Below are 25,000 nucleotides of genomic sequence, written 5' to 3' on the forward strand. Positions count from 1 at the left end.
TGGATCTAATAAAACCCATTTGTAAACAACAACAACAACAACAAACAAATTGGCACCGAATGGACGCCCCAAAATGAAACGATTAAAAAGGAGCTGGAACACTTGTTGGCCGAGCCCGAGACGAAGGTACGTATTGTTGGTGCGCTCGGATTTCCTGCGTGTGTGTGTGTGAAACGCGTGACTGTTTGGAGTGGTTTTTGGAGCACAGCTTCTTTTTTTAGTACGAAAACATCACGCATTACGCTAGTCAGATACACTCACATACACACCACACGATCAGCTATCACAAGTGGAAAGAAGCGTCCTTTCCCTCCGTAATATCTTCATTCACGAACAGCATTCAGCGAGTGTGACGTGCTGTCAACCAAAAACTTCATCATAATTACCATAAACAGAGTGCAACAGTCTGCCTGAGTGTGTGTGACGCTCTCGGATTAAGTCCACCAAAAACCGGAGCTCCGGAGTAGCGCGCAAAAATCGCAAAAACTCACTATCGCTGCGAACAAAACTGGGAATTGGGATTTTGTTGATTGGTCGCGACGCGAATGTTCCGCTATCAAGTGTACAAGTGTTTACCGTCAGCGCCCACACTCCCGGCACTGACCAAAAACCACGTTGAAACCACCGGCACACCATAAATTAATCCCTTTCATGTGGCCAATATGTGTGGATGGGGGGGGGGTCATCGATTTCATGCGCAGCTGATAATAGCTGCAATTTCCCGCGTGCACCGTTAAACCGCGTTCGCTGTTGGCCGGTCGGGAATTTACCCTAAATGAGGCAATCAATTTAAATCAAATTTCATGCGGTACGACGGTGGTGGTGGTGGTGGTGGTGGTCAGACTGTGTAATGCTCACCGCCCACCGCATGCAGCATGCTGGCTGCATTGCCATGGCCTGTCACCATAGTCAGTATTGTCCGCAGATCAAGAGTTTATTAAAAACAAATTCCACGCCGTTCGGTGAAGTGGAATGATTGGATTAAGCTAGAAACGGTTCCAGCCGCGTATTGTTGACAGCTAGCCACGGTTCATCAGGCTCATACATTGAATTGAAGGATTATGTGGCATGGATTTGCACACATACACAGAGAGATTTGCTTGGATTGTAACTCAATCAACCGTGTTTCATGGAGCACAGGTGCCCTAAACGGTACCAACAGAGGATAGAGGACGGTACTCCATTTTGCATTTGAGCAAGTTGTCTCTAATTATAATAAAAGCAAAAATCAAAACAGGTGCTCTTTTCGGCGCACAGTGTTTTATCCAAATTAGTGCCGAACGACGGTCAACGGGTTGGTGTCCCTTTTTTGCCGTGGGCCGCATAGATAAAACCCATTCTTTGTGGGAAGGGATGAACGCATACAAACGGTGATCGTGACGTGAAGCTGTTTTGACGAAAAACCTCAAACCCAGGGCCCATCGGCCGTCGTTTGTCGTTACCAGGCGGTTAGGTGGACACAGCACACACACACACACACACACACACACACAGGCGGTGCTGGTGCACGATGGCCATAAAATGTGCCGCAAGTTTATCCCAACATGCATCAACATGACGCAGGCGGAGACAATTGACCGAGTTGACTCTGGGTGGACGTTGGCCCTACCTACCACAATGTCCCCTCGTACCAACGGTCTTGGTCGGTGTCGGTCCCTGGGACAGATAATTCCCGAACCACAGGCAGCAGCAGCAGCAGCAGCATATGGACCACCAGTGCATGGACCCTTGGTTTGGCATGAAAAGTCGAGGACATTGAGGATGGTACGGCATGAACGTCGACGTTGCTGTCGGCCATTGCCGTGTCTCGATTATTCCGACAAATTTTATGCCGCTACCACGGGACACCCGCATGTCACCTGCCTTTAGGGAAAACGAGGGCATGGGGGGAGGTGGCCAAAAAGTGATGTTGTTGTTACAAAGTTGTTTTCGTTGTGCCAAAAAAGGGAACAAGGTGTACTCGTTATAACATTATTCTTCGTTACGAGCGATCGCTGCGAAGCCATTTTGCTTTCATCAGCAGCCCTGCAGCTCTTTGGTTGATACTTTGGGGAACAGAGAGAGAGCAAAGGATCAATATTTCTTCTGGCCTTTGAGTCTCGTGTCTTTTGTATTGAAAGTAGGCAACAGTATAAAAGCTCCATAAAATATCTTTAAAACAAAACGAAAGCGTTGAATGTGAGCCGCACCTTTATGGTATGCGCCCGGGATCCACCCGATAACTCCTCCTACAGAAGCGTGTCCCCATTCATTTTTTTGTTGGGTTGGGAATACAACCTTCACCGCCGTGAAAACCATTAACAAACCGGAGTAAAATGAAATGATCAACCCTTCGCATCAATCAGACCGAAACGCGAACGGTAGAGATGAAAACAAACAAGCAAACAAATATCGCCTCATACACGTTACGCATACGTTCTGCACACGGGCGCTTTACTCGGTGAGAGGCTACGCAAATAAGCCACGCTACAGAAGCAAAACCGGAAAAAGGATTTCGAGCCCGTTGCGAGCAAACGACGACGGTTTATTTGAACAGGACATTATGGAGGTGATGCGTAGCAGTGTAAACCGAGTCAGCAGCAGCAGCAGCAGTAGCAAATCAATAGGAAGCACCCGCTGTGCACCCACGCTGTAAAATGCTGGCTTTATTTTTAGGTCTGCAACCGTTTTGCACCGCACCTCTCCTCCATCATCTTTATTCCTTCACCATCTATTCGGTTTTCACTCGCTGACTGACAATCGTTCACCAAACATGGTGCTTCTTCACGCAGCAATTTATAAAATGGCTACAATTACCATCCATCCACACACAGATACACACACACGACATGACACGTGCGACAGTGCGACCGGCGACCGGCTGCATAAAAGGGAAACCCTTACAGCATCGCGCAACGGTATCGGATCGCATAAATTCGCGTTTAAAACCGTGGCCTCTGATTGTTGTTTACGGCTTATTCGCTTTTCATTTGCTTCGGCGGGCGCAAGACGTAATGGTGGAGGTGGACATTTTATATTTATATCTTTATCAAATCAACCACCGTCACCACCACCGCCACTCTACCGGCTGCCTACGGATTATGCCGGAATCGTGAGTTATCGGCACGTGTGGGATGCCTGCAGAGCTGTGCGCTCTGGGCAGGCTGTCGGTTGGATGCTGTGAGACGCGTGGAGCGCGAATATGACGGATAAGGATAAACTGGCGATAATCTAATGAATAATGTTTGATGCAAATTGTAAGGGATTTTGTGTGGGATATACAGTTAATAAAAAAAAGGCGAGGAATTCATTGCCATAACACCCATAATACGGCAATGAAATGAAGCGAAGCTATCGAAAAACGGTACTTTCGTACATTTACGAGAGGATTAATTTCTGTTTTTCGCTTGAAAATTGATTTTTTTCACGTCAGCTACCAGGCGCCTCCATTTCGAGGTGAATTCGAGCATTTGAGCTCCTGATCCGCATATATTGTGCATCGCTGCCGATTGTAAAGTAAGCTGACAATATTTGACACAACGTTAAGCAGCCACTGGCACTTCTCGCAGAATCCACCGGACAAACTGCTTCCGCTGGACTGGACACAAAGCCGAAGAAGAAGATCCCCATTCCCGTGGCCATCGATCGAGGCAATAAATCGGTAAAGTTCGGTTCGGTGCTCGGGTTCACATAAATAAGCAAACAGATAAATAGATAGATATTTATATTCCGTTTCGGTGACTTTCGCTTCAAATACTTCGCTTCAACAATTCTGGCAGGCAGGGAATCGCACATTTATTACGGATTCATGCACCTTTGGCAGAACATTTCCGTGTCACTGACTGACAGAACAGGACGGTTTCTGCAACACGCTTCTGCTCTGCTCTCAGTTGCTGCTTCCAGCCAGCAAGCATCGATTTCATTCACCACAAATAGTGTTCTGTGGAATAGGGAACCTTTTTTCTTCCTTCTTTCTTCCGGTTTTTTTTTTAGCAGATGTCCAGTGAGATTGCCTTCGAGTACTGTGCCAAGAAAGGGAGAGAGGGAGCATTATAGCAACCAGCACGACGGCGGCCAGTCATCACTCATAGAAATGATCATTTATCTCCTGCAATTCCATTAGCTTGGTCTGCAAAGAGTGGTCTCGTCGGATGGCGACCACCGCCGCCGTGGCTATGATGGAATAGATTTGAGCCAACTCATTAATTTTTTGTCCCGCATTCCCGCGGGAAGGAAGAGGGAAACATAACGAGCAAATTTGTTCTTTCGTCTGAAAAGCAAATTTCTATTGCAACATTCTTCGCCGTTCTATTACACCTCTTGCCGGAATAACGAGTGAAAATTACAAACAAGAACAACAACCAAGGTGCAGACAGCTTATTTGAGCTTTGTTAGTGTTAGGACATTTGTTCACTACTTCACGTTGCGAAAGGTTTTTGGAGAATTTTCCAAAGCAATTCGGCTAACAGATGCTAAATCCTCAAAAGTAGATTGATAGAAATGCGAAATATGTACAAAACACTTTCATTCCACTCCTGCAAGGAACCCACTCTTGGAACAGAACATATCTTAACTCAACGTCGGTACTTTGAATACGGAATGTGCACTATTATTTGCAGAATGTACTCCCGAGCGTAAACAATATCCACTCACCGGTCATGGCCGAGAGGATATGCTTCATTCGAATGTTAAATCAAACTCGGTATTTTTGGATTCGCTGTCGGCCTGGCCAGTCAAATGACTCCGGGGGGATAGAATGGAATAAATTTATTTTAGTATTTCTGGTGGTGGTCGGCGTGGGCTCACCATTCATCCCGGCCAGCGCAGGGCCAGTGGTCTGTGTTTTTACATTGTTGTAGCATATGAGTGTTTGAACAAACACTTCGGCCAGACTGTATGCAAAGCAGTACACGTAGCATGCTAACAATGTTGTTTGCTTAAAACCCATTGTTTCATCTCATGCCGCATCCTTTTGTCTTTTATGTAGCTATGTTTGAGTTTGAAAAGCGAAAGAATAACTTTTGCATAACGAAATCCAACAAACGCTGTTCCAAATCGCTTCGGTGGTTTGTAAAACCCATTCCAAAGCCACTCCAAATACAAACGAAGCGGGAAAACTTACTGGAGTAGTTGGCAGCACGACTCGGCCAGCTAATTAGCACTCCAGCAATCCAGCAGCAGCAGTAGCAACATCATTACACCGACGACGATGACAAAATGTTGTCCCAAGCTGTCTTGCAGCTGTGGTCCAAAATAGGAGGAGGGGAGAAAAGGGTGAAGCGTACCCCTTGAGGCGCTCACTAAAATCACCTAATTTCCATCGAGAGCTGAATGATGACAGCCCCAAGAAACGAGAAACTAACTACACCACCAGCCTCCGGGATGGTTCCGATCGCTGCTCCAGCGACGCTTCGTTAGCATCGCTTCTCCGATAGCACCACTCTTGGGGCAATGTGCAGCAGCAGCAGCAGCAGCATAAACCACCTTGCACCACCGCAATTGCTAGCAGACGACTCTCAGCCCGGCCTTCAACGAATGCCATAAATCATTCTAATAATGACACACCGCGACGACGACGACGACGACGATGACGACGACCTCCAGGACTAGTTTTTCTGCCGCACATTGCCACCGCCATGACGATGGAGTGTGCCGTTTTCAGTGCCGGTATGCCCGGTTGCTAAGAGCTTCTGCATTTACTGCACTTTCTAGAGGACACAAAAAACCCCACGGAATCCTCGCCGTCCCCGAACTCTGAACCATTGATGATGCAACATTGCACAGTATCCAAGCACAACCGCTCGGAAAGCATGGATCGAATAATCGTTAGCACGTTAGCACGGCAGATTGCTTCTCGCCTCGTGCCTCGGGGGTTGCCTCGAGGTGATGGATAGATGGAGTGTGGGCTTCGACCGCCAACCGACAGCGAGAGAACCATCCGAGGATCAAATTCGTACCGACTATTGTGGCTAAACAAACTTCTTCAAACATTGACGTTGCGTTGCGAATGTTTTGGGTACAATTTCGACAGCCAGAAGTGCTGGTTGAAAGCAAGTCGTAGTTCGTAGCTGGGATGATAATTTGTTTTGCGTGCGGCAGTCACAAGTTTTCGTTAAGGACTCTGTCTTATCTCAACAACTCATTAGAAGAAAGTTGAAAGGAAGTATCACTTATTGAGCAACGCAATGTGATCAACATAACGACTTCCTCCATGTCCTGGCATCATTTCTTTGGTTATAATGATCTAAAATTTTGCAGATTCTTTCCACATGAGAATAAATCAATTTTACATTTATATGTATAAATGAAAGTTGCGTACTTTCGAACACCCATAACTTGAGAATGAATGAACCGATTTCGCTCATTCTTGGCGCTATGAATTCGTCTTGCTCTGCTTCATGAGTATACGTTGAGAAATGTTGAGAGTGTTTTGGCTTTTTATGGCAAATTAAAACTCTGTTTTGCACCGCTGACTTTCCACTTCACAGCCTACTTGATTTAATATTATTTCAAAACATTGGATGAAAACCTTTCAGCTCCAATGCATACTTCGATGATTTCGATATTGTTACTCTAATTTAATCATCATCGCCTACTGTGGTCATTATTGTGGTTAGAACAAAAACTATTTTTATCAAGAACTATTTGTGATGAAATGAAAATGGTTTGATTTTAACTGACTCATTTCACGTCCAGCCTCCAACCAGAAGATTAAGTGAAAAGTATGCATTAACAAAAAGAGACAAAATATGGATGACGATAAGAAAAAACTATGCCAGTTATTAGTTTTTTTTTCTTATCACCATTCAAATTTTGTCTCTTTTTTTAACGCATACCTTAGGATTGCGCAGTCGAAATTTAAAGAGGCTTCAAGAGTCAAGTGGCAGAACGAAGTTTGCCGGGTAAACTAGTCGAATAGAATTAACACACAGCGAGATAGTGAATTGCAGTTAAAATATCTCGTGCATAACTATCGTATACAGGAAATGTGAAATATTTTAAATGTAGCGGAAGCATAAGAACGTCGATAATACACGAGTAGGAGATAGGGTCAATAACTCGCTGGTCAGCTTCATATACATAAATTCAACTTGGCTTCAATTCAGTGGCATCATCATTCAATTGGTGAATTTTCACTCCTCTACCTTCCTGACCAGACGCCCAAAACTATTTCACCCATAAATTTACGTTATCTTAATCGGGAATAATTGAATCAACACCAAACGCCACCAACACACACACATACACACACCACCGACGAAGCGGACAGTGCGGAAACGTGCAATAAATCTTTTAATTTGATTTAATCCCTGACTCCTGCGGCCCGGTGAAGCCCGAAGCCTCGCGTTGGTTTCGCTTTACTTCTACCCCGGTTAACAACCTGGCCACGGCGCATCCTGAAGCGCACACGTCGTTATGTCGCATCTCTGTCCTTTTATGCGACGACCGAGCGTGCACCGAGCGTGTTGTTGTGAGAAGCATGTAACGTTGCCAACTGTCGATCGACGTTTCGCTTGCAGCCAACGCGTTTTTTGTGTCTCTCTCGAGGTGTAGGTCGCGACCTGTTATCTGTTTCGTCTAGTGATGCTACATGATGATGCTGCTGCTCCTGCTGCTGGGAGGTGTGTTACTGAACAGAACGTTCGCATGTTCGCCAATCACACGCCAGGGAGTTTTCGTTCTTTGGACAGCGCAGCGTTCGTCGTTTTGTGTCATTTCTTATGCTACTGGAACTCTCATTTTCGCTACGATGACCCCAGCGTGCAGTTATTGTTATGCGACTCAATTGAATCAACGAATAAATAGAATCTAAAAACCGTTCGTCCAGCAGAAGGGCAGAGCGACGACGAGGGAACCATTACTAGCTACCTGAAATATGTTACCTTTTCATTTGCGCTATCCGTGGGATTCAACGTTGGGTTTTTGCTTGTTATCGTTCAGATTTATGGAAATGATTTAATTATCCCTTTCTCTTTATGATTCCTCTCTCTCTCTCTCTCGCGCGCGCGCGCTCTCTGACCCCGAACAGGTGGATGGTTGGCCTTTTAGTAGCGTAAAAACGTTGGAACACAGCTCGCCCTAATGAATGCTTTCACTTGGCTGAGTCTGAAGACGAATGACCGCGTTCGCTTTCCGCTCTCGGGTCGGGAATCGGACACTCAAAAATCATATTCATTCGTGATTCGCGATCCGATCCTTCACCCCTCCTGTCGGTCGCCATTTCGGTCAACAGAGATTGCTCCAACTCCAATGGTTTGGTAAACATCAATTCCAATCCACTGTGACTTTCACTCAACGCTCATGCTCTCGGCACCGGTCAAAGCACTGACCCAACATCCATCGTGTTTACTTGGAAAAAACAATTCCTGAAGGACACATGGGCACACACACACACACACATCCATAAAAAATGGCCAAGCACGGTCGGTGTCGTAATGTTTTATGGTAACGCATAGAGAGCAGCCAAACACGACAGAACACATCACATAACATAACGCTTGCTTGCCAATCTGTTGCTGGCAGGAAGAGAGCGAGAGAGAGCAAGAGAGATCAAGAGAGAGAAAGAGAGAGAGAGAGAGAAAGAGAGAGTAAGAGACTGTCCAAAAGAAAAAACCGTCGCTATCGCACCATCCACTTCGTAGCCCACCAACCAGAGATCCCTTCGAAATCATCACCGAGAATTATGCTTTCCCGGGGGTGCTCTCCTCGTCCTCGTTCGGCAAGGATGGACGCCGCTGCGTGATACTGGAGTGGATCACGCATGGCCACACGGGTTCCCTCTCCCTTTACGCAAAGGACACCAACGGACGCACGTTTTGGGCGAAAGTTGCGTTTTTTTTTTTGGGGGAGGACGAAGAGCCCAAAGGGATTGTACGGCAGACTCCTCGAGCCTCAAACTGTCCATTTTTTTTTGGTACCAAGAGGACCAGAGCATTCGGTAAGTGGATTACAGTTTTTCCGGCGACTCGCTAACAAGTGAACGTCGCTCGCCTCTTTCTCTGCATCGTCATCGATCAATAGCCAGCAGCCCTCAGGTCACTGGACACTGAATTGGACTGGACTGGACTGACTTTGGTTCGTTTCGGTATTTCCAGTGTTTATGCGAGAAACCGTCGCGGGGGAAATGTCAACAAATGACATCCCAAATCAAAGCAAATCCCGATCCCGATCCCAACGCTGACAAGTAGGCGACGCAAGAGAGTCGAGTCGCACCAGACATGGCAACGCATGTTGCTACTAGACCAGTGTCCTTGACACCAATGAAGGTACCATTCACAGGCGGTGTGTGTGTGTGTGTGCATCGACCGCGCTTGGTTTAGATATTACTTACTCTCTCTCCACGCTTGGACGTCTATTTACATAACCAATAAATAACAATTTGTGGAAACTCTCCTTACAATGCTACTCGCCCGGCCAACGGAGACTCCAAGGGAATGAACCTGAACGTAGCGCCGCCTCCCTAGGACAAGACTAGCGACGCCATCTCGCCTTCTATTCCACGGCGCCGTGCCAAGGGAAGAAAAATGTCTTATTAGTTAGATTCACGTTCGCGTTCGCGTGCAGCATATAGCCGACCGTAAGAGCCAAGCACCGAGCACCTCCACGGTCCACCGGTCCACCGGTTGGTTGTTGCTACTTCCAAGCGATTGAATAAAATTCCTCCAGAGAGGCACATTATGTGATGCGAAGGCGAAATGTGGTAAATTATTCCCCGAAGAAATCATGTTAATGATTCGCCTGGTACACGGTGCTACAAGCGGCAACACTCGGCCTGGCCTGGCCAGGCCCCTGATTCGGCCGCGAAAGAAAATGCGATCTACGGAGGAGAACTCTGTTCGGAAATCGATTTCTTCCGAACTTCCGAAGCTACTGTCGAACAACTCCGGCAACTCCAGCAACCTGATACCCATTTGGCGGGTTTTGTGGCCAAGTTTGCTGCCTGCGGATCTCCTTTCTTCTATGCCTGTGGCCAAGTTTGCTGCCTGCCACACAATCACTTTCCCATCGTTCGGTTTCGTCTTCGCGGTATTCGGTTGTGTGTTTGCGCCGGAGTTGAACCAATTTTCTCATCCGTGGGCTCGGCGGTGCGGCTTTTCTTTTCGCGTGAATCCTTTTACAAACAAGTGCCAAGAGAGTGAGGGCATGTGCGTATGTGTGTGTGCACACCTTCAGCCGGTCTGCTATTCAATTGCCTGCCCATTTCTCATATAAAATGGGCGCCACCAAAAAAAAACAGTACCAAAAGTGTGGAAATTTGTGGATGGATTTTTCCTCACTTTCCGTGCGCCTATAGGCGACGCGCCGGTGTTCGAGGCCCGCTTCGCTTTGACTGATAAGTTAGTGGCTGCAAAGACCCCCCCCCCCCCCCCCCCCCCCGTACTCGAAGTATTCGAAAGCGAATCAATGCCAAACTTTATCGTACCGGCCGGGCCAAGCGATCGAGCCCATCACACCAACGGCACCTCTTGAGGTTCTCGCGGGTGGGGTTAAAGTTGTTATGAAAGTATAATTATGAAGTTACTTCCGCACGCGAACAGCCGCGCGCAGCGGAAGCATTCCCCACACCTCATCCCTTCTTCCATCCACGAAGTAAAGCAGAGGGATTCGCGAGAAGCGTTTGCGCGAAACAAGAATCGACTGTTTTTGGGTGAATTTTGGGCAAAATGTAGCAAAAGTCAGAAGAGCTTCATGCCCCCAGGACCCAGCGGCTGGATGCACTGGATAAGTGTACGTAGAGCTGTACGTGTGCGTGTATGAGTGTTTGTTCTACGCGAACTCGAGCCAGTAACATTGTCGGCGACATCGTCGCCGAACCAACAAGTTTGTTGAGGCGCTTTCGAAATTAATTCTTTCGACATTTGACACATCGTAACATCAACTTGCACCTGTTGGAACTTGGGGTCCGGGGGCCAAAGACATCGCGAATGACGATGGTGCTGATGATGATGATGATGGTATTTAAATTGTATCGACGAAGTTATTGCGCAGTAATTTTAATATCCAAATTGTTACATTATTATCCCGATGAATGATTCTTGGAGCCCTCGAATTGGTCTTCTCGGTAGCTCGGTAGAAGTTCGCGGAAGGTTCCATGTTACGTAAAGTAATAGGGGGTTCATTTCAGAAGAATTGAACAAAAACTCGTTCAACGTCTGCCACTCTGCAAAGCTCCTCATAAGTCCGAACGAAGCATTTTCTGCTCTCCTTTTTTCCGACGGGAGGGTAACTTTTCTCCGAAAAGACACCAACTCACCATCATACCGGGCCATCGGTCGAAGAAGAAGGTATCTGCCGGCCAAAAAAAAGAAAAAAAAAGGATCATGATTGATTTCGTGGCCGTTTGCCAATTGGCTTACCCGGTTACAATACCATTATTCGATGCATGATCACGAACAATTGCGAACATTTCCCGAAATAAGCCCCAACCCTTTCCACACCACACCACTCGGTCACTATCTTTCTCTTCACTCTCGCGTCTCAAAGGACACACCTTGTACAGCTTCTGTCACCTTTGCTTGCCGGTGATTTGTGTGTGTGTGAAATTTCAAATTTTCCATTATCCTCTCCCAAAGGCTCTATATCTGGCTCACCCGGTCCATGGGTCTTGAAAACGGTTGAAGGGCTTTAATAACACCTTTCCTTTCACTGCAAATCGTCTATGGGCGAAGGACTCGAAGGGAACTCGTGCATTTTGGGCTCCACCGCAATCCTTTTCCTCTTATTCGATTTCCGGAAAACCCTTCGGGGAAAGGGGATCCGCGGTTCCCGGAAGTTCAGCCATTCAATTGCTCTCGATTACTCGCTAACAACGCAAACCTTTCGAACGTAACTCTTGTCATCGCCGCGAGTGACGTCACATCCGCCTCGTGCATTTCTGATTATTGTATTTTTCTCTTTCTCTCCCTCTCTTCTCTTTCTTTCTCTGTTTCTCAGCAGGTTAAATGTTGACATTCGGGTGTTGTTGGTTGTTGGTAACCGTGTGGTGGTGTTAGTAACCTCGACGGTCAGCTTGAACGAGCCTACTCACAAACGGGCATACGGTGCGACGGTACGTTAAGCAAGAGCATGAGCCACGCCACCACCACCGGGGGGGGAGTAACCCCCGGGGGGAATGGGAAGGCAAGACATGGACCACGTGGCTGATTTTTTACGGTCCACTTCGTTTCCCTGCATCCCTTTCACTTAGTCTCTGCCGTTTTCGAGTTTTGTTGTTTGCTCCTGTTCTTCTAACTCCTGTTCTAACTGTATTTTTGATGCTGCTGTTGCTGATGCTGCCACATTCACTGCATCCATTCGCCGCATTTGATTCGATTCTTGTTGCTGCTGTTCTCGCTGCGTTGCGCTGCTTTCGGCTTTCTCTTCATTTAGGCAATTCTGCGGTTATGCTTTTATGCTGCATTGTTCATTGAGGCACCTCGTTGCTGCTGCTGTATAAACGTTCCGGACATACGGACAGACAAGTCCCGGGATAGATCCGTTCCTTTGCTTAGCTGCATCTTACTATTCTAAATAAGATTTATACGATGCCTTTACCTCAGACTCAGAGTTGTACAAAGAAAAGCATCAAAAGTAATACGCATTATTACGTTTATTGCTCTCTTCTAGTTCTATCTCTCTCTCTCTCTCTTTCTCTCTCTAACAAGCATGATCAATCGTTTCTGCTGCAATCGACACACCGTTCCGAGGCGTCGGCTTTGGTTTTCCCCTTAGTGCCATAGGGACAATGCCACGGTTTTGAGATTGGTTGAGTCGATGCCACAACTCGCTTTAGTCCGCATTCGTGTATATACCACTTTCCTGCGAGCGTGAACCCTTAGAGTGCTGTTACATATGCTTCACATTTTGTTTCTTTTCTTATTCTACTTAATCGTTAAATTTCGCCGAAGAACGGACGGAAAAGTTGAAGGGATACAACATTCCCGGGAACTCCTTCTCTCGTTCTCTCTCACTCTCTCTTTCTCTGTCTCTCTTACTGTGACTTTTGATGACAGATCGCCATTTATCGACAACCGAAGATTCCCTTCAAATGGCCAGTTATTCCCTTTTCGCATCCATCATATCCGCACGCGAAGGATTAGGACGCTGCTTGTCGTGTCATGTGCGGAGAAAGCGTGCCAAGCATTCCACTGGGAACAGAGTGGGTGGTTTGGAGGGGGCAAGGGGGTGGAGGATGGGTTGAACTCACAAGTAATTTTGATTGAATCTCGATTGGATCTCGCTGGATAGATAGATGATTGCAAGGATCGCTTATCGCGTAGCAGCCAGTAGGGAATTTAATACCGAGCTAGCCGCCTTCCACGAACACTCGTCGCTCGTCCAATCATTCCGGTGAATTCTCGCCAGTCCATTGCGATTCGCTTTGTCATTTCACTTTCGGTGGCATTTGTGACATCTGAGGGAAGCTACTACCCTAGGATCCTTTCAAGTTTCGGTATTGGCGTGCGGAATCGAAGATAAACTTTGAAAAGATGAAACAAAGCGCGTGCTCAAGATGAAAGGTAGATACATCATCCTGACAGCGCTGTATGTCGTTCACGGGTACCGCTAACGTGACGATTCTTAAGACTTTGATCGATCTCTGTAGACTGTATTAGCTGCCCTAGAAGCTAGCATTGGGAATTCTGCATAAGTGATACTCGGTGACATGTGGGAGGCTTATACTTTGAAGTATAGAATTTAATTCAGAGTTATCAAAACTACGTAGAAAATATGAATATTTTTTACTGCTGAAACAAACTGTTTGTATTTCTGGAAAAAAAAAATCTATTCATTTCATAGGTACTCATTCAATGAAACATGACATGCTTTGATCGGTGTATTAATTTCTACGATTCATGGAGTTTAGCTGACATTTTGCAATCGAAGTAACCTTTGGCATCAAGAATAATTATGCAAAATGTTATGTTTTAAAAAGAAATTAAAAAAGATAATTGGCTACATCGCAATCGAACGTTTGTAAAATACCAATTTATGCATGAAAGAGTTATTTTAAAAAAATATCCATTTTGAGTTAGTAAAAATACACTCCACCACTATGTATGCCAAACTGACAGTTGCATTGACAGCTGATGATTAAAAAAAAACACATGCTTACCCTTGTGAAGAATAATTCCTTCATTTAAATTCATAACCACCATCACAATATGAACTCATGCAAGTTCAGGTATGCGCCGGGTATGAGGTAAGGTTTTAATTCCATGTTTTCTTCGTTCAATTTACATACGTTTTCCTCCGCATAGCGCATAGCTGTCTCGTCGTTTTCTCGCATGCATACGAAACCGTGTGTTACCGATTTTGCATTTTCCGGTTTCCCTCGATTTTCAAGGTCCACGAATTTTGCAGAATGCCGAATGCCCGGCTATTATACGGTTGTCGGTGTAGGTAGTAGTGTTGCACAGGCTCTGGGGTGCGCCAGGCCGTACATTGTTGCTTGCTATAGCGCACCGCATAACAGCCACCAGAACGAACGAACGCATCAGTTCGATGGTTTTGTTTCTCTGCACCAACCACCAACCATTCCTCCGATGATCCTTTCATTAGTGTGTATGTTTATGTGTGCGTGCGTGCGCACGCGAACGTGTATCGCATCGACACCCCCATAAAACACGGTTTTATCACTTTTTGCTAGTAGACAACGAGTTTCAAATAAAAAAAATATTTACATACGACCACAACACCTCCCAAAAAAACACCTAGTGCCGCAGTGTAGACGCGTGTGTAGGTGCACTACTCCTCCACCACAGCACCACAGCACCTACGTGGTGACGTGGTGAGAGGGTAAGGGGGTGGATTTTACTGCAACGACTCCATTCCACCTCCGTTCCGGATCTGTAAAAACCGCAGCACCAAGCTCCTAGTTGCATCCTTTCTGTGTGTGTGTGTGTTTTTTTAGCAAGCGCTATAGCATGGCTACCGCCGCCATTTCACATGTGGTTTGCACTAAGCACCAACCACACCTCACCCCCAAAACCACCTTCACCACTCATTTGCGCTAAAACGCAAATGTGAAACCCTCGGCGTAAAGCGGACCCCCGGTCGGTCCGAACACCACTCCACACACCAACCATCACATCCGTTAACCTGTGTTTCGCTCTCTCTCTCTCTCTCGTTCTCTCTCTTTTCTTCTATTTTCCTCCCTGTTTCTGCTTTCCTGTGTGTGTACGTGTGTGCGTGGGTGTGTGCGTCAAGATGGACCCCACGAATCCGAGTGCGACAGCATCCGGAGCAGCAGTACTACCGACATGTTCAACAATCTCGTCCGCCAGTACGCAACAGCAACCGTACGGTGCATTCGGGGGTGCCGTTGGTACCACATCCGGTCACGCTTCCACCGGAAGTGGACCAGGCGGCGGCGGTGGCGGTGGAGACAACGCCAACAATCTGCTCAGTCCGACGCTGCTGTCGCCGGGGACGAACACCGGTACGGCATCGATTGCGACCTCCCGGGACGAGGAGGACGACTCCAGCAATCAGGCTTCGTCCGGCAGCAAGGGTTCCGGCCAGCGGTAAGTGTGTGTGTGTGTACACTGTTTCAATTACTGGGTGCGCGAGTATGCCACCGCCCCTCCACTCCCCGATTTCCCTTGGATGGATAGTAGAGACCCTCTCCCACCCTCCCTTCCCCTGCCCTGGACTCGTGTCGTATGCGTGATACCCTTCGGCGGATGCTGGAAAATGATCCGCCTACCCGCTCCACCAAAAAGAGGAAAAGCCCCATCCTTGGCAATTGGACGGAAATTGCTCCATTAAAACAATGCCAAACCCCTCCCGGCATATCCTTCCTTCCATTCAGCTACCAAATACGAGCTACTGTTGTACCTCCAGCACAATAGACGCGGAAGGATGTTTTTTTTTTTTTTGTTTTATTGGCGAAGCGAAATGGTCCCCAAAAACAAAAAAACGAACGAAAGGAAAAAAAGCTTTTCGATCGACGATCGGCCAAACTCCCGATCCCATCATCCCGTCATCAACACCATCAATACCATACCAGTATCAGTATCCCCGTCGGCCATATTTGATTGATTCCTCCTCCCCACCCCTCGCGACCAATATCGGTTCCCCTCAATAGCAAATGCAGCCATCAGCTCTAACCACACACCGCGCGAACGGCCATTTTGAGGGTATAGTAGATCACGAGTAACATACGGGCCACTACTTGCTGAAGGATTGTTTGTTTTGTTTTGTTTTGTTTTGTTTTTACTGCCGAACTCTAGAGCACACACACACGCACACAGATAACCACACACACACACACACACGCTCACTACGAACACGTACAACACGTTGTTATCCCCTTCGCCTTTTTTGGGGCCGGAAGTGCGTCCATCTCCACTCCAAACGATCCAATTTATGGTCTCTCGACTCCACTCCAGCAGCTGTTCAATTACGCGTCCTCGAAGACGTATTACCACCGCGAAACAAATAGACGGTGCGTTGTTGCGGCACCCGCGCGGTCCCTAATTAATTGTACCATCCCGGATGATGAATCTGAGTGTCCATGTCCACCCTCCCCCTCCTCCCCCTAAGAACCGGACCGGTCGGCTGGCTGTCAAAATGGAAGATTAATTCCGATGGTGCCGTTGTTCCGGTGCCTACTTGGATTGGTCTGCGTGTGCGTATGCGTGTTCCTGGTGAACGACGATGACGCCGGCTACTAGGACGGATGTTGTTGTTGTTCTGTCATCCATCTAGCCGGTCGTAAAATGGCGCCGTTATCGATGATGCATTCTTTTGTAAATAGTCCCTTCTCTCGTCCCTTTTTTTCTCTTCTCTCTTTCTCTTTCTCTCTCTCTCTCTCTCTGTTTATCTATTCCTTTCTCTCTTCCACCACACACACACACATGGTACACTTACACACTCATGTAAACACATGCGTCGTCATCGTTTCGCTCATGGCTGGCTGTTGGCCATTTTCGCACTCTCCGGCACTCCATTTTCTGGAACAAACGAAAAAAAAACGCGACGGCGGTCCCCTGCTGGTGGCGCTTCTCACAAATCAAACACAAACAACACCCGCGGAAAACTCGGCGCGAAAAAAAATCCCTTCCCAAAACCGCTGCGTCCGTTTCCCGCGCGCAGCCGGGCGTCGGCACTGCGTACCTCACCGGAAGCGCACACGTCGCTGGTGTCACGGGCGGCCAGCGAAGATGTCTGGCAGCCGGGGGGCTATCAGACGATGTGGCAGCAACAGCCGCCGCTGTCACAGCAGCACCAGCAGCAGCAGCAGCACCAACACGGTGGTGATAGTGGTGGTGCCGGTAGTAGCAGCGGGCGCCGTGGCCATACTACGATGGCACACTATCAATCCATCGACCGGAGCCAGAGCTTCAACGGGAGCGATCGTATGTCCCGGTGGTATCAGTATCATCAGCAGCGACACCCGCTGTCACGAACCAGCAGCCACCGGCACGGCAGTCAGCAATTCGCGAGACGCTTCTCGCTGCGTGACGTAGAGGATGACGACGATTACGATGACGATGATGCGGAGCGGTCGAGTGGTGGCCAAGGTAGCGGTAGCGGTATCGGCATCAGCAGCAGCATCCTGAACCGGATGGTCTCGTACGATAGTGTCGCCGAACGGGGTGATTCGTTGGCCTGTGGTGGTCTGTTGACGCGTCACCGCGTTAGCCATCCGTCGGTTGCCTCCTCTTCGCTGGATGGCCGGTTCGCTACCTCGCTCGGTTCCCTCTCGAGCCACCAACCGCCACAGGCACACCACCACCACGACGAGCAGCTGCAACAGCATCAGCACCAGCAACAGCACGAGCAGCAGCTCAGCAAATCCATCTCCAATGGCACGACGCGTGGCGCCCAAAGCTGGAAGAACCTGCGTGCCGTCATGGCCTACTACTGTTCGCTGCGGAAGATCAAGAGGAACGGTGCCAAATCTAAGCTTCTCTCTCCTTCTCTTCTTTTCTGTTCATTTCTTGTTTTGCTCTATCTTCTGCCCTCTTTTTTCCATTGTTTCCGGTGGCCACTGGTCGGACCACTTAGTTACTACGACCTAACCCACCTTCTCGTCTGTATTACCTTCCTGTATCCGCCTTGTTAGCATCTAACCGGCTAACTGCCAAACAGACAACTGACCGGGACTGTGGAACGGATATGCTACAGAAGCGTGTTCCGGTTCTACCTCATCTTAATCCAACGCACAATGAGTACCGTGTTTCATCGTCCAAATCCGCTTCACACTGAATTATTATTTCATATCCTTGCCAATCGCCGGTCCGCGTTATGATTGTAACGAGTGAAAATCAATTAATCTTGCACCCTGTCGAAATGAAAGCACACTTCCGGCAAACTGTTTGTCCTGTTTCGTTCCAATCGAAGGAGGCGCAAAGAGCACTGCGTTCACTTTGCAATCTGACAGCTCCCTCTGACAGCTCGGACGCAAGTTCATTTATTTCTGCTTTTCCCCGAGAGCACTGTTTTCGACAACCGATCACAGCGGCCTGGCACCGTGTTGGGGTTCTTGGTTTTTTGCTGTTTCGCTTTAAATGGAAACAAACTTTTGACGACAAAACAAAGTGAAGCAAACGGTGAAATGTAAAATTATTATTTTTCAAATTCCAAGAGATGTCAAGGATATTACATAACGAGCTGTCGGTAGCTTGTCCATTCCGAAACCAATATACGAATAGTATACGAAATTTGCTGCATGGAAATCGCTTTGTTTTGAATGAAAAAAAAATCAGCCTACTGGCTTAACGATTTATGCAACTCTCGAACTTCGAGCATGGTTCTCCCGATCTGGAGCATGACCCCCGCTACTCATAACAATGGATAAGATTATGTGGAACATTACGAAAATACGCCAAAGCCGTTCCACATGTTTCGGTCAATTCGAATCAAACTAATTCCTTATTCCATAAATTTGCCAAAAATGTATTACTTTAAAACAAAGTTTTAGCACAACTCCAATAGAACATATAGAATCCAAACCAATCCTTCCGTTAATCCCGAGAGTATCGCAAGTGATGGTGAGATCGTGAGGTAGACTTGACGCGCAGACTTGAAACTATAGAGTTACCATTCCTGCACGGGTACTGTTGCATTGCAAATCCTCCGAAAACCCCGGAAAGCCCTCGATGGCTTACGTAGCTCGTAAAGTAACCATCGCCGATCTGTAGGCTTCCATGCTCGCCCCAAAAAACCGATTGTCGGCCCTCCCGCGTAGTTACACACCATGTGGCCTCTTCGAAGAGTTCGAAATCACAGCAAACACACTCGCCCACAGCGCAGTGTGTGTTTGTATTTGATGTGCACGAAGAAAAAACTATGGCCATACAGTTGAGTCTAGGCTAGAAAAAAAAAACCTGGTGCTAGAGGTAGAGGTATTCGCGTCCACACAAAACAAAAAATAGGAAGCAGAAGTATCGATCTATCCTCGAGTTCCGTGAATTGTTTCCGATTGCGCATACCTTCCGAAGGAGCACATTCCTTCCTTTGGTTTGTTTTCAGACAGACACCATTCCGTTGCTTCTTTGGCCGCAACAACACGCAATAGTGCAACGTCACTAGCCAAATGGTCGACGGATCGGAAAATCAATGGCCACAACAGTCACAAATCATGCGTTCCGTTCCTACACTTTTTCACTGTTTCCTCCATTCGCGACCCATTTTTACACCGACCGACACCGGTGACAGCTCACTCGAGTTGCTCTAAGTACTGGTAACGATCCGGCCACACTAATAAGCTTAGCTCCGGCGGCACCTCCCGACTTATGATCCTGTTAACGCTGTCCGGCGAAAGGAATGCGAACATAGTCATGGTGCATCCCACGGACCTACTCCAACACACACACACACTCACACACATACAGGCGTGCTTACACGAATGGATAACGGTATGCTAGCACACCAGGTCAAAGGTCGTTACGAGCTGCCTGACATCGCTTTTTTGCGGCCACGGCCCGTTCAGTAGCATTACGGTGGTGGTGGTAATGGTTACGCAGCGGTACGTGGTTCCAGCGCACAGAACCCAAAAGAAAAGCATTGATCCAGGGCCATTTGCGGCACTCTCTCACCATCACCTCGAGGAAAACCGAAGGAAAGGTTTAGGAACCGGGATAGGAAATGAAGGATGAAACTGCACAGCATCGAAAAGACATTAGGAAAGAAGAGCGACAATAGAGAGCGATAGACAAGTGTTCGCTTATTAAAACCACATCCAACAGGAAGACTAAACGAACCGAGGACAAGAAGCTGGGGCTGTAAACGATCAAATGATTACTGAGCTCGGGAGCACGGGCATTCAGCTCGGCTCGGTCTACGGTCTGCCACTTAGCGCACATACTGACGCTTTGCACTAAAGTCACATGCAATGACGAATGGTGCTCTGCATAATGGTGGGCAGCTAGCTGCTGATTGGAAAACTTTTCCAATTTGTCATGTTAGAGCATTACAAACAAGCGCCACCGCGAACGAATGAAAACGAACGCACGGAGAGCGCAAATGGGAAGCAATTAAGTTTCAATATGCCATCGGGACGCGAGCGCGCGAGAGTTTCTCAAGTTATGACATGATTTTTATTCATTCGCCGTCACTTCTACTTTGGAGAAGCGCCTGTCCCAGCAGAGAGCAGAGAGGAGAAAGAATTGCTTTAAAATAGCCAACCGAGTTCGTTCGTTTTTGTTTTTTAATTTTTAAACATCCACAACATTTACACCACTCCACACCAGAACCTGCCCTGCAGCATTAACAAATTGGCGACCCAGAAGAGTGAAAGACTGGCGGCCCGAACCAGATTTCCCGTCCGCATTCCAGTGCATAATTGGGGGGGAATGTTAATAAACGTACCGGTCAACGGTTAGGCCATTAATCTACGACCAAGCATGGGCACCTTGGGATTGGCCGTTTTGACTCCCAAATGCCCCAAAGAGATGTACTTTGTAGCTCAACTTTTCCAGATTAATTTTTCTGCTCGAAGCCTCGTCCCAGACCAGACACGAAACTTTGTGCTCGATCGAACGAAACTCGCAACGAAACTAACTCCAACTGGCCCTGCGGTGGCAAGGCAGAAGCCAAGTTACTGCAAGCCTCTCCACAAACCACTCATCCGGTCGCTTAGCCTACAGCCAAGAAACAGGCCCCTAAGTTCACAGGAAGTTCAGCAAGATGACTACCCCCCCCCCCCCCGCTCCCACACATCTAGCCCGGAGGACAATTAGTGTATTTACTGTTTTAAAGCGGCACCTTGCGACTGTCAAGAACTCAAGAACTCACCACAAGATTGCCATTTGAATTGCCGGGTTGTTGCTTGATGCTTGATGACTTTCATTTATCGTTTACACACCACGAGACACCACGAGACACCACGAGACACCATGCTTCAACTGCTTCTGCTCGTTTGCTTGCCTTAGTGGTGGACACTGTTGAGTAAACTTTGTCAGCAGTCTATCTTGGGCCAAGACACCCAAGGTGTCCAGAACCTCGGTTTTTGGTCAATTATCCGTGGCGTGTAATTACTGTTTATTGGAAAAGTAAACTTGAAGCAGCCCATTCGCGACGCGCCGTTACTTGGTGCTGATTGGTGCGGTCGCGGAGCGCTTTGATTTCACGCTCCGTGGGAAAGCTAATTTGCGATCGCGATAATTGCGACAAAGGAGGCGGTGTGTTGTGGTTGGCGATGGGCTGTTGATTGCAAAAGGAGAGATTTTATCGCTTGCTTCGATTAGCGTTGGACTTTTTCTGTCTTCAGTTGTTCTCTGTTCGTCTTCAGAGTATCTCAATCTGCCAGTAATTGGTAATGGAGCAAATGATAGAGATATTTTGCTGATTGCCAAACCGTACCAGCTCCTAGGAAGGAATATATAAATATAAAAGTCCAGGGAACATCATTGTCTATCGGTCTATTGTCGTATTCTGCTTTTAGATGCATTAGTTCCTTCGCGTAATGTTGTGCAGTTTCTGTAAGTATAAAGATTTCTCCCAAATAATCTTCTAATAACATTGAACCTTGATCGTTTGATTTCCATTTTTTTCTTCTCTATCTCTTTGCATTTCTTTTCCATTTTCAACTCTTTTCTTCTGGCAATTAATCTAATTGTTTAACTAGCATCATTCCTGTTACGTCCATATGCAACTCTATTTCAATACCGATAAGGTTGTTTTAACAAAACTAGAATAGAAATAAATAAAGCGAAACTAATGTTGGTGTATGTGTAACTTACTGTGTTCTCACCTGCCTGACCTGAAAGCTACAACAAGCGAACCGGCTTAGCGGAGAAAAAGAAAACCAAACTTTTCCTGCAGTTGTGCTGTGCCAACCGAACTGCCTGCAAATCGGCAGATTTCAGCCGAATCTCTTGTTGAAGCTTTCAAAAAGGGGTTGTCGTGTTGTTCTCGTTCCAACTGTTCCGTTCCTTTTTGATTTCTAGCATCCAAAAGCGCGGGCCACAGCACCCGGGGTTGCCAGCGGAATTGGAAGTTGTGCGTGTTGACCATTCGTTCATCTTTGTCCCGTCTCGTCTGTCGATTTTTTTCTGCTCCAAACCTGCTCTATACCTTTCACGAATGTGTACTACTACGTCCTGTTAATCTCTTCTTCACTACCACTAATACTACCAATGCTACTACTTCTACTACTACCAACCTCTCGACTCGTCCTGCTCCTTTTTTCCGTTTCGTTCTATTGCTCTACTCTCGTCTTCACTGTCTCTCTCTCTCTTCTTCTCTCTCTTTTCTTCTTCGCTCGTACTGTCCGATGTATACTGATGGTGTTGCAAGCTGTAATCGGTGTCGATCACATCACACAGCACAACCGTACAACTCTGCATTCCAAGATCATTGATCAACAATCTACCGATTAATACTAGTACTCCTACAACAACAAACACCCCAGAACCGGTTGCGGTTGCGCACCACACGCACAAAGGATCAACTTTCCGTTAATCGAAACCCAGCACTAACACCCAGCAATTCTAATGATCACCAGAAAAACCAAATCGAACACTTCCGGCACTGATGCAACTGTCATACAAGAAGTCACGTCACCACCTAACCCCCGCAAAAACGATCATCACTCACACGCACACTTAACAAGCTAACTCACACTCCTAATCGGTAGACACGGACACGGCACTGGCGCGGCCAATGTTGGAGTATCAACCAACCGTCAGTGAATGCCACTAAATGTGTCTCTCTATTCTTCACAGTTTTCTCGAACTTACTACTACTGACCTCCTTTCTGAATGTTCTTCTATCGCCTTTTGCATCGTCTTTTATCTATCCGACGCCCATCAAACAGACCTTTTTCTATTTCTCAGAACAAAGTTCCTTGTTGAAATTGCTCTTACTGCTCCCCTCCTGGGAGTCCATTGGAAACGAATCAATTTAGAGTCTATGCGTGTGTGTGTGTGTGTGTGTGTGTGTCTGTTCGAAGTTAAACATGGGTTAGCTTAGTATTAACCAGAAACTAGCTGCATTACATTAGAGCAGTCTTCTAGAACGTTTACCAGTTACTTACTTAACTGTTTTCTTTTTGTCTCTCTTCGTTTCAATCGACCCATCAAGAACGGTCTTTACTATCTGTTTCCTCATTGTAACTGTAACCCCCAACCCCGTAAGACCCCTAAAAATTATCCTTCACTAGCGTGCTCGAATTTGTTCGTGACTATATATATATATGTGTGTGTGTGTGTGTGTGCGTGTGTGTCTGTATTTTGCTTTTGAATCTTTCAAACGGTGTCGTTATCACAAAACCTAACCTTTTTCTAACTAAACTAAACGGAATTGGCGAAAGCTATGGCTCGAAATTGGATCCTTACGATCAAGTAACAGTAAAACATAAGCTATCTCTCACCCTTTCTCTATCTCTCTCCTCTCTCTCTCTGTCTGTATCTCTCTATCATTATCTCCTTTTTCCTGTTCGTCGTAATTCCTGTCGTAAGCCAACGAGCGGCACTCGCCTGCCTGCACGAAGCGAAACCCGAAAGGACAAACCATGTTTTAACGATCGTCTTCTATCTCTTTTCCCTACGGCTTTTCCGTTCCCCCGATCTAATTGCTTTCCATTAGGACAAAGTCGAACCAACGATGGATGAAGCTGCGTACGACGGTACAAATTTCCTCTGCCATACAGAAGAAACCACCTCTCAAGCGGGAGGATTCCTTTTTGAAGCGCTTTTCTACACGACAGATACCGGAGGCTCAGGTAGGTCCAATTCAGGCCAAGGGCACACCTCAAGGGCACACCCCTAAGTTAACACTCCTTTCGATTGGGAAACAGGAAACGGTAGAGGATACGGGTTCGGAGGGTGCCACGGATGCGGAGAAGACGGTCCGGCGAAGGCGAAGGTTCGCCAAGATACCGCGCACCGTCGTCAATCCGGACGAGAACTTTTACTTCTACTGGCTCATGCTGGTGACGATCAGCATCCTGTACAACCTCTGGACGCTCATCGTGCGCCAGAGCTTCCCGGAGCTGCAGAGCAACGCGAACCGCTTCTGGATCTCCTGTGATTGCCTCACCGATATAGTATTCATCTTCGACGTCGCGGTACAGCTGCGCACCGGTTACCTGGAGCAGGGGCTCATGGTGTACGACTCGAAGAAGCTAGCCGGCCACTATCTGCGATCGCGCGCCTTCCTACTCGATCTGGCGGCCCTCATTCCGCTCGACATTCTGCAGCTCCGGCTGGGCAGCCAACCGATGCTACGCTTTCCGAGGTTCTTCAAAGTGAGTCCGGTCGATACACACCCAAAAGCATCTCTCCATCTCCATCCACTTCTCTCGCAGGTCTATCGAGCGGTCAAGTATTACTACATCGTAGAGAGTCGCACCGTGTGGCCTAATCTGTGGCGGGTGGTCAACCTGATCCACATTCTGCTCATCCTTGCGCACTGGTTCGGTTGCTTCTACTTTCTGCTATCCGAAGCGGAAGGCTTCCAGGTAGGAGACCATAGCGGCTCAAGTTAACAAAGGCACCGAAAAGGTGCTAATTTAAGACGCTGGTTCTCTTCACACAGGGCGACTGGGTTTATCCGTATCGGCCCGGTGACTATGCCACCTTGACGCGCA

General features: G+C 47.4%; 2 protein-coding genes across 2 annotated transcripts in view; both read left to right on the forward strand.

Moving 5' to 3' along the window:
- The window catches only part of LOC125950168 (uncharacterized), a 94,874-nt gene that overhangs the window by 58,554 nt on the left and 11,320 nt on the right, over nt 1-25,000 (forward strand). The window contains 7 exon segments of the mRNA XM_049677872.1: nt 91-126; nt 11,917-12,028; nt 15,169-15,485; nt 23,998-24,133; nt 24,209-24,658; nt 24,719-24,871; nt 24,949-25,000. The exon segment at nt 24,949-25,000 is cut by the window's right edge and continues 79 nt beyond it. Coding sequence (XP_049533829.1) covers nt 91-126; nt 11,917-12,028; nt 15,169-15,485; nt 23,998-24,133; nt 24,209-24,658; nt 24,719-24,871; nt 24,949-25,000 — 1,256 coding nt within the window.
- The window catches only part of LOC125950219 (uncharacterized), a 486,985-nt gene that overhangs the window by 49,949 nt on the left and 412,036 nt on the right, over nt 1-25,000 (forward strand). The gene's annotated exons all lie outside the window — the stretch shown is intronic.

The sequence above is a fragment of the Anopheles darlingi genome, chromosome 2, assembly GCF_943734745.1.
Source record: "Anopheles darlingi chromosome 2, idAnoDarlMG_H_01, whole genome shotgun sequence".
Taxonomy (NCBI): Eukaryota; Metazoa; Arthropoda; class Insecta; order Diptera; family Culicidae; genus Anopheles; species Anopheles darlingi.